This window comes from Cyclospora cayetanensis, unplaced genomic scaffold, assembly GCF_002999335.1.
Source record: "Cyclospora cayetanensis isolate NF1_C8 unplaced genomic scaffold, CcayRef3 CcayRef3_contig_92, whole genome shotgun sequence".
NCBI classification, from domain to species: Eukaryota; Apicomplexa; class Conoidasida; order Eucoccidiorida; family Eimeriidae; genus Cyclospora; species Cyclospora cayetanensis.
This window is the reverse complement of record NW_020312766.1, coordinates 12161-25899: the sequence shown is the minus strand read 5'-3', so window position 1 is coordinate 25899 and position 13739 is coordinate 12161. Positions and strand designations below refer to the sequence as shown.

At 53.3% G+C, this 13739-nt stretch overlaps 2 protein-coding genes across 2 annotated transcripts; both read left to right on the top strand.

Moving 5' to 3' along the window:
* Nucleotides 1-984: 984 nt before the first annotated feature.
* LOC34622414 lies at nt 985-2363 on the top strand. The gene is made up of 3 exons (XM_026336084.1): nt 985-1155; nt 1413-1491; nt 1897-2363. The coding sequence occupies exons 1-3, from the start codon at nt 1000-1002 to the stop codon at nt 2361-2363; spliced, it is 702 nt and encodes a 233-aa protein (XP_026191869.1). The 5' UTR covers nt 985-999.
* Nucleotides 2364-6818: 4455 nt separating this feature from the next.
* LOC113147015 lies at nt 6819-13470 on the top strand. The gene is made up of 14 exons (XM_026336083.1): nt 6819-6861; nt 7216-7350; nt 7646-8253; nt 8575-8969; nt 9610-9894; nt 10026-10146; nt 10293-10375; nt 10617-10670; nt 10870-11182; nt 11471-11611; nt 11877-11930; nt 12063-12220; nt 12805-13045; nt 13375-13470. Exons 1-14 carry the CDS (start codon nt 6819-6821, stop codon nt 13468-13470), a joined length of 2727 nt encoding a protein of 908 aa, XP_026191868.1.
* Nucleotides 13471-13739: the final 269 nt, after the last annotated feature.

Below are 13739 nucleotides of genomic sequence, written 5' to 3'. Positions count from 1 at the left end.
AAGCCCAAGGGGCACCGGTGTCAGAGCATGCTGCAGCAGCAGCCGCAGTTTGGCTGTCTGCAGAAGGCGAAGTGGACTCAGGCAGCGACAGCACGGCTGTTGCACGCCCTTGTTGTACACGAGGTATGTAGTCGTGTGTGGATACGCTGCAGGGGGCATTCCTCGCGAGGAGGGGTGGCAAGGTGGTGGATGGGGGGTGAAGGAGGCCCTTTGGGGTGTGGGGGGAAAACTGCGCACTGGGGGCCTCTTACCTCCCTTGCTTCCTTCCTGCCTTCCTTCTCTTTTGGGGAGACTTCGAGAAAGAGCGACGTCCAGCTCAAGCAGACTGCCCCGAAGATTCCCTCCCTGCACCCTAAGGGCGGTGATAGCCAGGCTGCTGAAGAGAACGGCGGATGGCCGTTCACGAGGATGGCGCTTTTTAGCGCATATCACAGTTTGGAAAGCTGCATGTTTGATGCCGCGTGACATCCTGCTGCCTTCCTTGCCGCCTTCGAGACTCGTGAGCGCAGCTCGACCTTGTGTCGTCTGCTGTCTTGAGTTCTTCGGCTGCAGGTCCTGTGGGAGCGGTGCGTGGCGTCTTCCAACCAGCAAGGCACCTTTGCGACTTACGTTGAGCTGGGCAGACGCGCGGATGCCGCGGGGGAGTGTGTTGCTTCCCTGACACTTGAAGAGTCGCCAACAGGTCCAACGAAGCGGAGCGTCAAGGTCGACGAGGGGGCCCCCCAGGCGGGGCCTACTGACCCCGCCGTTTGTTCACGGGGGCCCCCCCCGAGCGGCGAGCCAGGAGGCGAACCCCCTGCGAAAAAATTCCGGCATGTTGCATCATCCTCTGCTGCTGCTGGGGCACAGCATTCCAAGCAGACCGCTCCCCCAGAAACAGCCACCGCCGTCCCCCCCTTGATGCATGCAATGCGCGGGAGGGCTTCTGACTCGACAGGGGCGAAAACGGAGGGTAGCCTCCTCACTTGCCAGCAAGGGGAAAATCTGCGGAAGCGACTGATGGCGGTACGCGAGGATTTGGCTCGGCGGGGCGGCCTAAGGACTACAAAGAGCATCGCCACAAATGCCGCGGTTGAGGGTATGGTTCGCTACCTCCCAACGTGCTTGTCTCAGCTGCAAGACCTTCCCTTCAAGGAGCTTCACGGGGAAAAGAAGGTAAGGCGGCAGACTTAGATGGGTATCTCGACCGCCAGACCAGACGTCTCCCCCACGATCCCCGCTCACAGCTACTAGGCGCACATCCCACCGGGGGGTTGTTGTTGCCTGCGATAAGGGCCCCACGCACGTTCAAAAAGAGAGGGCGCGAGTTCCCCCCTGGTGGTGATAGAAGCGTTTGAGGCGCAGATCCCTAGTCTTGCTCTCGAAAGCAGTCTCTCAATCAAAGCCTGCCATTGAGATGCATGCTTCTGTAGGGACAAAAATACGGCCAAGTGTTCGTAGACGAGGTTAGAACCTTCCTCTGCGAGAACCGTCTGACCCACCTTCTTAGGGGTAAGCCTTTCCCGTGCATCTGGCTTCCGAACTCCCCGTTTTCTCTGTGCTTTCCTCTATATGTCAGTCTTTTTCTCACCCTGCCTCTTGCTCTCTGGCCCTCAGTGCCGCCCCCCGCTACCTCAGTCACTCGGTGTTTTGCATGCTTCCATACGTTCCCTCGCAATCTATGCCTCCCGCACGCTGTCCCTTTTTCACGTTGTCTGCCCGAATGCCGGGTACACTGGGTAGCAGGAGAGGGGCGAGAGGGTTCAACACTATTGACCTTCTTGCTAAATGCCTTTTCGGTGCCCCATCTGCGGTGGATATACCTTCCTCCTTTTAGAATGTCGTGTTCTTGTATTTATCAAGACATGCGGTGGCCTTCACATAGCTGTATCTGTTACTTTTGCTATGTGTGAGCAGAACAAACCCGGGTGACGCCGCCTCCCCCCGGGGCGTCATGTAGCAGGCTTCCCCGAGTGGAAGACACCGATACTGAGGAGTTTATTTCCATCGGCGGCACCTTAAGCGCCCCCCAGGGGCCCCTTCGATCTGTAGAGGCTCAGGCTTGCAGCAATTATGACCCCTTCCAGCCTCCCTTAGCTACGCAAGCCTGTGTGTCGCAGAGCATGTACTTCAGACCTGCCCCCTCTACAGGTGCCCTAGCCGGCGCAAAAAACACCCACCCGAACTCAAACACACAGGGCCAAGTACAGTGGAATGCACAAGCCTTGTCCACTGTGTCCCAGTACCAGCAGCAGCACTATACAGCACACTATCCGCAGGATCAACAGCAAGAGCCCTCCACTGGGTGTGAGCAGCGCTCCACCTCAGGGCTCGACCCTGAATTATGGGACCCCGAGGACTTTGAGTGCCTCGACTTTCTTTAGTGCTATTTATCCCCCCTGCGCAGTGCTGTCCTTGTGTCTTACTCTGTTGCCTCGACGCACTGCTCGCTTCTTCGGGCACCACAAGTGTACTCAAAAGGAAAGCATTGGGAGTGTCTCTAGATAGCCAAGTGCGGTTTATTCAACTGAAGACTACCGATGAGCGCGGTAATGTGCCGGCCGAGGTGTGTACTCTATTCTGATGGAGGAAGCGTGTTTGTAAAGGGATGCTATAGTTAGAACAGATCAGCGTTCTAAAGGAAAGACGCCACGGCATCTTATTATGAGCATGAACGCAGAATGCGACAAGACTGTAATAAAACGCAGTGTTCGAGCCATTGAATAAGGAGGCATGAGGCAGAATGCAGCTAGGGCAAGCTTCACAGCACAGCCCCACACTGCGCCCGAGGGAAATGCGGGCCCTCGGGGCATTGAAATCCGTGCGAAAAGCCTGGTTTATCCTGATACTTAAAGTCCAGTTGGTTATATCGTCTGGCTGAACACAAAATTTCGCAAAAGGTGGTAAGCCAACTTTTGATTCCTCACGCTCCTAGTTGTAGAAAGAAGCGTGTGGCACTGGGGTGCCTTTTGCGACAAAACGCCATAGGCTACTGCTGCTTACACGTCTACAGGCAAACTGTGGATTCAAATTGAATATAAGAATCCACAAGCAGCGAACGCCTCAAAGGAGTTTCATGTGGGGAAACACTACCTAAGACCACAAGGAGCCCGCTTTCTGTCCCTTTCCGCAGGCTCGTTGTTTACTTGTATTTCAGGAAGCAAAGGCGGCTCTGATAACAAAACAACAAACAAGGTCCTTGGAAAGCCGTAACTTAAAAAGAAGTAGTGTGAGCTTTTCCCTCGCTTTGGCCGGCCTTTCCTCTTGTTAGACATGGGGTCTCACGGGGGCGTACATAGGAGGCCCTCTACTCTGCCTCAGCCTCTGGGAATGATGGGGAGCCGCCCCCGCATAGTCCCCTTTGCGGCGCTTGGCGCACTGGCAAAATCGGTGAGCAGGGCCGCACGAACTCTACCGATTTGGTCCTTTGCCTTCGCCCTCATCGGGCTGTTGCTCCTGGGGAAACTCCTTCTCTTCTCCTTGTAGAGAACAGGCTAAAGACAAAACAGTATCATGACACGAAACCCCACGCGAGAGTAGGGCTCGTAGGTAACTTACCATAGCGAGCGTGGGACGGTCCTGTAGAGAACTACGCCACACGCGGCTTTCCAAACAAGGCGAGCAAGAGTTGACCTTTTGAAAAAACAGAGTAACGCAGCGCAAGCACCACAAAATACATTTCTGCGTCCTGATGCATGCGCACCTTTCTACCCCTGCTTGGCATTCGATGGCCCTTTTTAGGAAAAACGCTACAACGTCGTTGTTTGGCAAGGCCTAGTTTCTGTCTTTGGTCGCAGTTGGCACAAACTGCCCCCCGCCGCTTTGATTAGCTTAGGCGTAAAACTTCCGAGGGAGGAGGTCTTGGTACAAATTAGGCCTTCTACTTCCTGTGTATGGCCTCAAAATATGAGCGCCGCGTTATGGGTACATCTCGTGCTGCGCGGATTTGGGGTTACATGCTACCTGATGCATGAAAGTGAGAAGCAGCATTCTGGCACCACCGCGGGAGCATGCATTCGTTTCACTGCTTCAGCTGTTGCCTCGGGTTGATTAATAAGGAAGGAACCTCCGAAATTAGCCAAGGGATTCAGGCACCCATCATTTCGCCTAAATGAAACTAGAAGCAGCTGTTGTCATGTCGTGATGCTTCCTGTGAGGTGTTTATTCCACGATAAAGGAATAAACACAATCGGTACGGTGCTATCTGATACCACGTTTTATAATACGGCTGTTGCTTACAACTGACCCCGGCGTGAAACTGTGCTTAGGATATTTTCATGCAGTATTCTTTGCATTACTGCTCCAATTTAGTACGGTTTTGCTACTGTCCTGCTTCGACTACTGAAACTTGTTTTTTGCTACTTTTGTGTATACTTGAGTCAGCTCTGATCAGTTCATTTGTAGTGCTCCGATAATTTCTTTGCCACCGCCATCCTTCTGGCTTACAGTTCCACATGTTTGATAGACAGACGCCCTGTCAAAGCGCGTCCTGTAAAATCATTGATTCATCCATTACCAGGCTCTATTTCTTGTTCCTGGTAAAAGCCTGACCCTTCGGCTTGAAAAGTGAGCAGGGCGACGCCGTATGCTGCTAGCGGCAGCACAGATTGTCAGCACATTCTCTTTTCGCTCCGACTGAGGAGGAGAAACATACTGCCTTCTCAACTTTACAGTGTGTGGCTGTTTGCTATATGTGTTGGCCAATTTAGATGACTCCTATGTTTTGTAAGTGCGGCTATCCGCTCTTCATGACCAGATATTCAAGTATGCACCTGCAAAAGTGTCACACTTTCTCATCTACAGTCCAGACTGCCATGTTTATGATAAATCTACATCACCCTGCCTCCTGGAAGGTCCGCACAAGTTAGTTCATCATGCCATAGGTTTTGGGAAATGAGAAGCCTTGGTTTTATTGGAGATTTTGGTGGCAGGAGGCGTCCTGTGGCCTAGGGGATAATTAAAGTAGACACCTCGAGGGGGAAAAGAGAAGTGCCTTTCATGCCTCGAGCCTTGTACTTGGGTAAATATGTGGGTCTACCTTCTTAAGTAGTTAAATGCATCCGAGTCGTTAGTCGATGGTACTATGAAGAGGGAGCTGTATGAGGCAGCTGTAAGTACACCCAGCCAGAGGGTTGTATACCAAGGGGTGGTAAACAGCAAGGGAAGAGAGCCCTTCTTGGCCTCCTAAGTCAGCGATGGGATATGCTTTGCTACTACGTCACTTGAGTTTAATTCCTTCTAGCCGATTGGCCAGGGCTTCTTCTAATTGGGGAAGAATTACCAAACAATTGTGAGACGAAGCTTTCTTCAATGTGCCGAAGTCCAACTGGTATGAGTCCTCGACTACTCTGATCGCTTCCTTCCTTGTCTCCCGCCGCTACTGCACCCTCCTGCGGTTTAATCTGCATCTCAATACACTTTACTACACTTTGTAGATTCGTTATCAAACCAGTAGAGAATCGATTAACTGATTTGTCTATTCGCAAATCTATTTTACTGCAGCGTAGTTAATGCGCAGTTTCAGGAGCCTGTGCACTAGATGCTATGTGCAAGTTGGTGTGAATGCTTTGATTGCTTTTTGGGTGCAGCAGAACGACTCCTAGATGTCCCGCTCCTCTACTCTCTTGAGTAATGAAGGAGGAGGCTAAGGGAAGGCGGTAGCTCTTCTGAGCACCACTCAGTAACTTTCTTGTAGGTGTGCACTGAGTCTGACGCTAGATGTCTCCTTTTAGAATTCCTAGATTGGGCATTCCGCATGGAATGTCGGTTCTTAGTGAGAAGGGTACAGAGCAGATGGGTTGTAGCATAGTGGTGCACTGCATAAAAAGACTGAGCATTCTTACGGCACATCGCAACTGAGCGCACTGGCACAGATCGTTCAGCTATGTACTATGGAGCTACGTAGCCCTACTCTACAAAATCTGAAGTCGCAAGAATAGTCAAACTAAGCATCCAGTTCTAAATCATTTCCTCAGTGAAAACCGCTAGTGTAGTAGAAAGTGCCGAAGTGCAGCGTGGCACTACACGAGCGCAAGCGGAGATGTAGAATGAAGGAAGAAATCAGATGCGCAATAAAACATATGAATATATGCGTACGTTATTATTCCACCAAAAACTACAGTTGTTACACGAAAAGCACATTAGGGTTCGACAAGGCTCCCCACATCTAAGCTTTGTGGCTGCGGCATCGACTAGTTAATGTCATCATCGTAAGGTCTCAACCCCTAAATGAGCTCAATGCCACAAAGCGAGTAAACCGATACAAACTGAGGCCAGATAATATTTGCTGTGCGAAGAGAAATGACCAGCCTTCACACTCGCTTCGCGCGCCGGTGCATATGTAGACATGGTAATTCATCTTGAAATCTTTCAGTTAGAGATAGCACACATATATTCCAGCCAGAACGCATTTACGGGGCATGAAAATAAGCAGAATAATAAAAGTAATCAAAATTTGAAGAAAATTGAGCGGTTGCAGCATTGTTTGCATGAGAAGAGAGAGCGCCTGCAACACTCTTGGTCTATTGGATCATTAGTCCTACTGCTTTGTACTCTAAACTGACTCATGTTTAAGGCTATAAAATGTGCTACTGTAGTGAAATTCTACGAAATCATGAACCTGGCTTAGGAAATTTCGCACGGCGAGAGGAGTGGCGAAGACTGCCTGCTAGTACATTGAATGCCAGCTGCGTTCCGGTGGGCCGGTGTTGGCTGCGGGGAGACCGAGTGCAGCAATTGAGGTCGCCACAGTTTATATCTTAAAATTAATTGTGATGCTATGGAGGTACACATATTTTGCAGACAATTGTATTGGGGCAAAGCGAAACAAAAACGACAAAATGAAGGAAACTTTCAGACAACGCGTCTTCTTGGCACTCTGCGGTGAGGGTCACCTCCAGCTGTTTTACAGGAAACGCAATGTTATGCATCCCCAAGCCTAAAATTTGAGTCATTCGAAAAGCAAGTGCCGAAATAAGGACAGGACACACGCTGCTATAAGCAGAAACGGAGTGAAGGAGGCTTTCTCTGTCCAATAGAAACAACAGGATTTTAACCTCAGACACTCCAGGGCCATACAAATTTCACTCTCTAAGCCCAAATCCCCATGTATTCTATCAACTTCGCGGCCTAACTTCCGTCCCCATGGGTGCATTCTCCGCTGATCTGGCAGCATTGATGTCCACGTTACCCTCTCTTACTCGTTCTTGTGCTGCATATATGCTGTTTGAATGCTAGGAGATGACCTGGAGGCAGAGAAGCTCCCCACTGCCTCTGAAGAATCCGCGGCGGGTCTTGGAACATTCCTGCCCCACCTATCTCTCTTTGGAGCCGTCCAGTCACGTCAACTGGGAGAGTTTCTCGACGGGAAAGGTAATAACAACGACCCCACCCTTCGATATTCCAGCAAGTTTCGGCCTCCTTCCGCCGCCTTCTCTGCGTCAGGCAGACTAGCTGCTCTCCAGCTATCGCAGGAAGCCAAGGGAACAGGCCAAATGGGGCAAGGATTTGTACCTGCTCCGCCGGTAGATCTGCAACCCTGCGTTGTATGTACAGCTGCTCATGCACAGCTGTATATACAACCCGAGAGGGCGCTTGCACCCGCCTCTCCGAGCTGCCCCCTTGCCTTAGTCTCTGCATTTATCTCTGGCCCTGTCTCTGCCTGCAGGCATATGCAAGCTGGTGAGCTCGGACAAACCCCAGGCGGTAGAGTCGGCGATACTTGCTCGCCAGCAGCTGATGGGTGCCAGCCGCATGGTTCGCCTTTCCCAGTTGCAAGCTGGGCAAGCCAAGCAGCATCATCGAGGCAAGTGCAAAGAAAGCACCGCGCAGAACGTGGCGAGCGCGACCCCCTCCTCCACCAAAGAAGATCCAGACATCCGCTTAAAGACGCCAGAGATCAAGGGCCTGGGCATAGAATCGAGAAGCAGATCAACAGGCACAGAAGATACCACTTCCACCCGTTCTCCTGTTACTTCCCAAGACACGAGAGAGCCTAGCATCCTCGAAGAGTATGAGACTGGGGGAAAGTCTATCAAAGGGCCTCAGGGAACCCTCAGGAAAGCCTTCAGGGCAGTCCAAAAATTCTATGACAACTACACGCTGCAAAATACTTGCGGGAAACCTCTCGCTAAATGCTTACGGGTGCTGCCAGGGAAGGGCCACCGGCTTGGGAGTTTCAATGCAGAGGTAAGCTCCACTTCTGCAGAAACAGCAGAGATGTTGGGAGGAGGGGGGGAGGCTCAGTTAGCCACCCCTACAGCCTCCCTCCACAAGGTCTGAAGGCTGCCATCCGATGCCGAATGCAGCCTCTAGACATTTTCGTCGGGACAGGCCTTCGCCTGACGCATGAGCCCTTGCGCTACACAAGGAAAAAGAGAGAGAGAAAGATATAGACAGACAATAAGAGATAGAGAGATAGATAGAGAGAGAGAGAGCAGAAAGACATCCTTGCCCCGTTGTGGTGGATGCCCATATAAGGCAAGGCCCTGCGTACAAAAGGAGTATATCAGGCTGCACTTTGGAGGCGATGGGTGCTAGCCGCGCGAATCGATAAGGCCGTCAGCCTTTCTTTCCTTTTGCTGCGGAACGGTGCAGGCAATGCGGCGAGTCTTACACTCAGAAGAAAGAGAGGATCTGGCCATTATCTGCGGGACGTGGGAGGAGCTGAGCAGCTGCCTGAAAGCGCTGGAGGATATGTGTTTATCAGAAGGGGGTTCAGGAGCTTCCTCCGAGCTTGCTGTTCAGCACGAAGCCTCAGGGAAGCGGTATCCCTTCTTTCCTAGGGGGGGCCTCCTGAAGGCCCTCCTGCATGCATGCGGCATCGCGCACTTGCCGACTGAGAATGCGTCAAGTGCAGCAACCCCCGTGCCCTTTCCCGGCAGCATCTGGGAGATACAGCTCCTCCGAGACGCGAAGACGTTGCAAATCGTGGAGGCCTCGGTAAAGGCTCAGGCTAAGACGGATTATCTGAGCAGGGCATGCACGCACATGTGAGGCAGAGCTCCCGTATTTTTATTCTTTCGTCGGGGGTTCAACTGCAGCAGCTCAGACTCCTCGCTTCCGTGTAGGCCTCATGCATTTGCCGTGTGCGCCGCCGTCCGACGCTCTGAAGCTCCTGAGACTTGGCCTTGGCTCTCTCGCGACCTTGACTTGATCCGACACTCTAAATACTTTGTGCATGCATATGCGAGAGCAAGCGGGAAGCCTTTTAAAGAAGGGGGCCTTTAGCAGAGCCTCGTTTGAGGATTGAAGGCCTGGCGGCACTCAGCACGGAAGGCCCTGCCAGTGGCTTCTTGGGGTGTTGAGGCGCGGCAGGAGAAGACGGAGACGGTAGTTTTTGTACTGCCGTTCGTGCAATTTGCCGCATTTGCAGGTGGGAAGATAACAAGAAGCATGCCAAGACGCCGGATGAACTCTCCATGTCGGTGGCTGCGGTGCGTGAGCGGCTCGCGTCCGACATGGCATCTCTTGCAGTACGTTTAGCCCGATCGCGCTTAGGCCTCTATTCTGCCTCCTCCGCTGCCTCTCTGAAGCTTTCTCAGGAAGCCGTTCGCTGCCGCAGCGCCGCACTCCAGTGTCTTGCGGGAGCCTTAGCATGTGCTGCATTGCAACCCTGCCGTCTCGTCTCAGCTCCCCGCTGGCGGCAATCTGGCCGGGAGTTGTGCGTAGGGACTGCTGGTGTGTGGCGAATGTTGCACAGGATGCCAAGGGCTTCGTGGCTTTAGACGAAGCTACCATGCTGGCGGCTGTGTATGGAGCGACGCCGACGTTGGCTGCCGTCCGCCAGTGGGAAGAGGACAGAGGCCCCAAGCTCGACTTCAACTGCATGCAACAGTTCATAGACACCTTCAAAAGTAGAGATAAGCTCCACGAGCTTGCGGCTCCTTTCGCAAGATTCGACAAAGAGGCAAGCAAGTGCTGCTGCGGCACGAGACGGCTGGGTGTCTGCGGAGACAGTCAGAAATAGTGCGCTGTCAAGGCGAGGAGGTGCTAGCTGGAGGCTGCAAGAAAGGCTTCCCCCCTTCCTCCCCTGCACTTCGCATAAGCGCATCACCAGAGGGTGGTCGCGCCTCGACGTCCAGGAACTACAGCTCACGAAACAACAAATCTTTGCATATAGCCTCTTTTTCGACATGGGGACGGTGTAGCAGCGCATCCTTTGGGAAAGTATGGGGGTCCTAGAAAAGGATAGCGGTACTAAGGGGAGATATTCAGGCTCAAAAAGAGGGTAAAACATCACTCTGAGGCAGCAGCGTCAAAATCGCTGCTGGGCACCGCTTTAGACGGCATGAGACGAGACTTTTATCTCACAGACTGCCTGCGTTTGCGTTGCCTCTGCTGCAGAAGACTGGCCATATCAGCCGTCCCTTGTTTCTTGCTCTGATGGGGATGGCGGGCGAAGAGGCAGCTACAGATGAGCAGCTGGCAACGCTGTTTCGGTAAGATAGGCCTCCTCCCTTGCACACTGCGAGCTGTGCTGTGGATGCTTAGAAATGCGAAGTTCCCTCAGCTGTCTGACAAGCCGCTCTGTCTTCGACACGCGCACTGCCTTTCTAAAACTATAAGGACAAACCCACGCGCTCATAAACGCATGCGTTTGATCTTTTCAATCACCTCTCTGTCAACTGCTGCTGCAGGCTCTACGGACTTGCCTTCGGGGAGACCGTCAACTACTTGGAATTTATATCGAGGTGAGTTTCCGCTCTCCTTTGGCATGTCTTTATACTCTTTGTCCCTGCGTCTCCTCTCCGCCTGTCGCGCAAGGCTCAACGCACTTTTCCCTTTGACGCAGGCTGAGGTTGTTGGGAACATGCTGCTCGCTCGAGTGAGTGCTTCTTGCCTCTTGTGCCTGTCTCCCTTCCTGCGGCTTGCTGCCATACACGACCACAGGGTAACAGACGGCTGCAACGTGCTAGACATGGGAGCCTTTGAGCCATCTGAAAGCGTGTCTCCCGCTGCCAAGGCGCCTCCCCCCGCTGAAGGCCTTCCCTCAAGTCATGAGGGCAGAGCCTTATCGAGGAGCTGGTCGTGCAGAGACAACATTCAGTCATTCCTGTCTAGCGCCTCCCTAAAGGCGTATTCACCCTCCACAGCCAGCGCAGCTGCAGTTCCCCGACCAGAGACCACACTCCTTGTCAAGCCAAATCCAGACACGGGAAAGGTGGAGGCTAAGGAGGTCTTGCAACTCCTGGCTGCTACCCAGGCATGCTGAATACATGCGACACACAGTCCTAAAAGAGGGGACAGGAAGCAGCGGGCTGCTCTGTTGCGGCCCCTATCTCTATGAGACCCTTCCTAGTCCTCGCTCTCACGCATCACACAAGCCTCCATGATATCTCGTGTTGATTCGCGGGTTCCCCTGCGTGCACACTGCGGAGGCGGAGGGGGGAACGGGGGGAGGCTGTAGCGCATGCGAGAGCAAGGGGGGAGGCTTGAAGAACACGGCGCGTCTTCTTCTTCTGCGGCTGCTGTTGCTGCTACTGCTGCACAGGGGATGCGCGACGCCCTCCCAGAGGACGTGGAAGCCTTCATCGAGGAGGTGCCTGCAGCGGCTGAAGGCATAGATCAGCCGCTGCTGGAGGGGCTGCATCAATTCATCAAATTTCGGCATAGCAGATTTGCAGAGGCCACGGTCCGTGTGAGAGAGCGAACTGCCGCAGTCTCTGAGTCCGCTGCCAGCGGAAGAGGCAGTGGCGGTAGCTGCATCACCAGGAGCTCCTGGCTAAGCTCCCTCAGGGGAGTGCTGGGAACTAGCAGCCATTGCTGCAGTAGCAGCTAGTTGGTTAAACCTGATAACGCTGAAGCACGCACAACACGTGGAAGGTCATCTTCTCCGAAGCACTGCGCTGCAGCAAAATCCCCAAAACACTCTGTTTGCTTCTGCGCGCGTGCTGCAGAACGGTCTCGGGTGGCTGCACATTGCCGACGCGGAGGGCCTTTTTGAGGACTTTGTAAGCTCCTCGCGATCTCGCATTAGTGGCCTTTTCCCCTTTTCTCCCCTCGAAAAATGCCTGTACACCCTACGACACACACTTGGTGCAGCATGCGGAGTGCCTGGTGCTGTTGTGGCTTTCGACTAACAGAGTTTTGACGCGTTGCCGCACAAACTGGAGGCTCGTCAATTCCAGCGTCTGTTGGGTAGTCCTCAGTTGCACTACAAAGACTTTTTGGCCTTCGGCGCGTTTGTAGCAAGGCGCAGGACGGAGTTTGCAGAGCATGCAGTGAGTTGCGCGCAAGGCAGGTGCCACGCCGGTGTCTCGAGGGCACACCTGCTCAAAAAGGGGCTTTATGGAGAGGCGGCTTTAATCCAGCGCAACATGAGCTGCATGAGCAGCATGAGCTGCATGAGCTGCATGAGCTGCATGAGCTGCATGAGTTGCATGAGCTGCATGAGCTGCATGAGCTGCATGAGCTGCATGAGCTGCATGAGCTGCATGAGCAGCATGAGCTGCATGAGCTGCATGAGCTGCATGAGCTGCATGAGCAGCATGAGCTGCATGAGCTGCATGAGCTGCATGAGCAGCATGAGCTGCGTCAGGGGGCTCCAGGATTGAGGACTGCCCGTCGCAGCTCTCTTGCCAATGAGCTCGCTCTGCTAGCCGTACAGTAGAATAAGCTCTGCACGCTCCACCAGTAACTGGTTGTCTCGAGACAAAGAAAACGGCGGCAATCTTTTGCACCCCGGGGAGTGCACTTTGTGATGGGGCCTTATGCTGCCTACTACCGGCGAACTGAGCGCATGCTGCGCTTCCAGAAGGCCATACAGAGCATCGGTAGATTTCTCTCCGTGTGTGTGTGTGCGATGCTCCTCCAGAAAATCCGAAGTGGTGGCTCTAGGACGATGACGCTCGAGCAGGGAATTTCTCTGGCTCGTCTTTGGGGGTTCTCGCCGTCTCAGGCGCAAGCCGCAGCGTTGCAGCGGCAGCTGAAAGATCAGCGGAAGGTGCTGCAGCCGGAGGACCTCCTTGTGAGCTACGAGGACTTGCTGCAAATGCTCTCCACGATTCCCTACACGGAAGACAACAAAGACGAATTGGCACTGCTTTTTAGACATTTCGATCCACAGGCAAGCAAGCGGCGCAAAGGCCGAGAAAGCCTCTCTCAGTTACTCCCTGCGTGTTTCTCTTGGCTTCCGTGCTGTTCGGCATAGCTCCCTTCCCTTGCTTAGACGGTCCTCCCGAGTTTTTTCGATCCATGAGGCCTTCGCTCCGAGAACTACAGCTGCGCTACGAGTATCGGTGCCTCCTCCATTATCCATCTGCCATAGGATGGCATAAGGGACTTGTGCTGCGGCTTCAGTCGCCTCCACCCTTCTATAGTGTGTGTTTGCGTTGTCACACTTCAATCAGTCAGCAGGCAATTAGGGGGCGAAATACATATGCCATGTCTCCGCAGGATAGCGGGCAGCTTCCCGCCAAGGTCATTCGCCACTTGCTGCTGACGTTTGGCGAGCCACTGGAGGGAAGCGAAGTCGATGCCTTCTTTAAGTGAGAGTTGAGCGCACGGGCAGCAGCACTGAATTTCGTATTCCTTTAGCAGCTGTGCACCATAAAGGCCACCTAGACGCGAGCGCCTGCGGCAGCCTTCACAGGGATGGTCTCCTTCCTGCGTGTAATTTATGCAAACGAGTCCATTCGAAGGTGACCCTGTAAAGGCAACGGAAGAGGCCCCACTTTCCTTCAAAGGTCCATGTTTGCTTGCGCCAATCCTCCAGGTATCACCAAATCGGACTGGGAGATCTTGTGGAGTATCCAAAACTC

Coding starts and splice junctions, on each gene's coding strand:
- LOC113147015 (XM_026336083.1), top strand. CDS start 6,819: ATGAAGGAAACTTTCAGACAACGCGTCTTCTTGGCACTCTGCG. Junction 9,895..10,025: donor TTCGACAAAGAGGCAAGCAA/GTGCTGCTGCGG, acceptor ACTTCGCATAAG/CGCATCACCAGAGGGTGGTC. Junction 13,046..13,374: donor TTAGACATTTCGATCCACAG/GCAAGCAAGCGG, acceptor ATGTCTCCGCAG/GATAGCGGGCAGCTTCCCGC.
- LOC34622414 (XM_026336084.1), top strand. CDS start 1,000: ATGGCGGTACGCGAGGATTTGGCTCGGCGGGGCGGCCTAAGGACTACA. Junction 1,156..1,412: donor AGCTTCACGGGGAAAAGAAG/GTAAGGCGGCAG, acceptor ATGCTTCTGTAG/GGACAAAAATACGGCCAAGT. Junction 1,492..1,896: donor TCTGACCCACCTTCTTAGGG/GTAAGCCTTTCC, acceptor ATGTGTGAGCAG/AACAAACCCGGGTGACGCCG.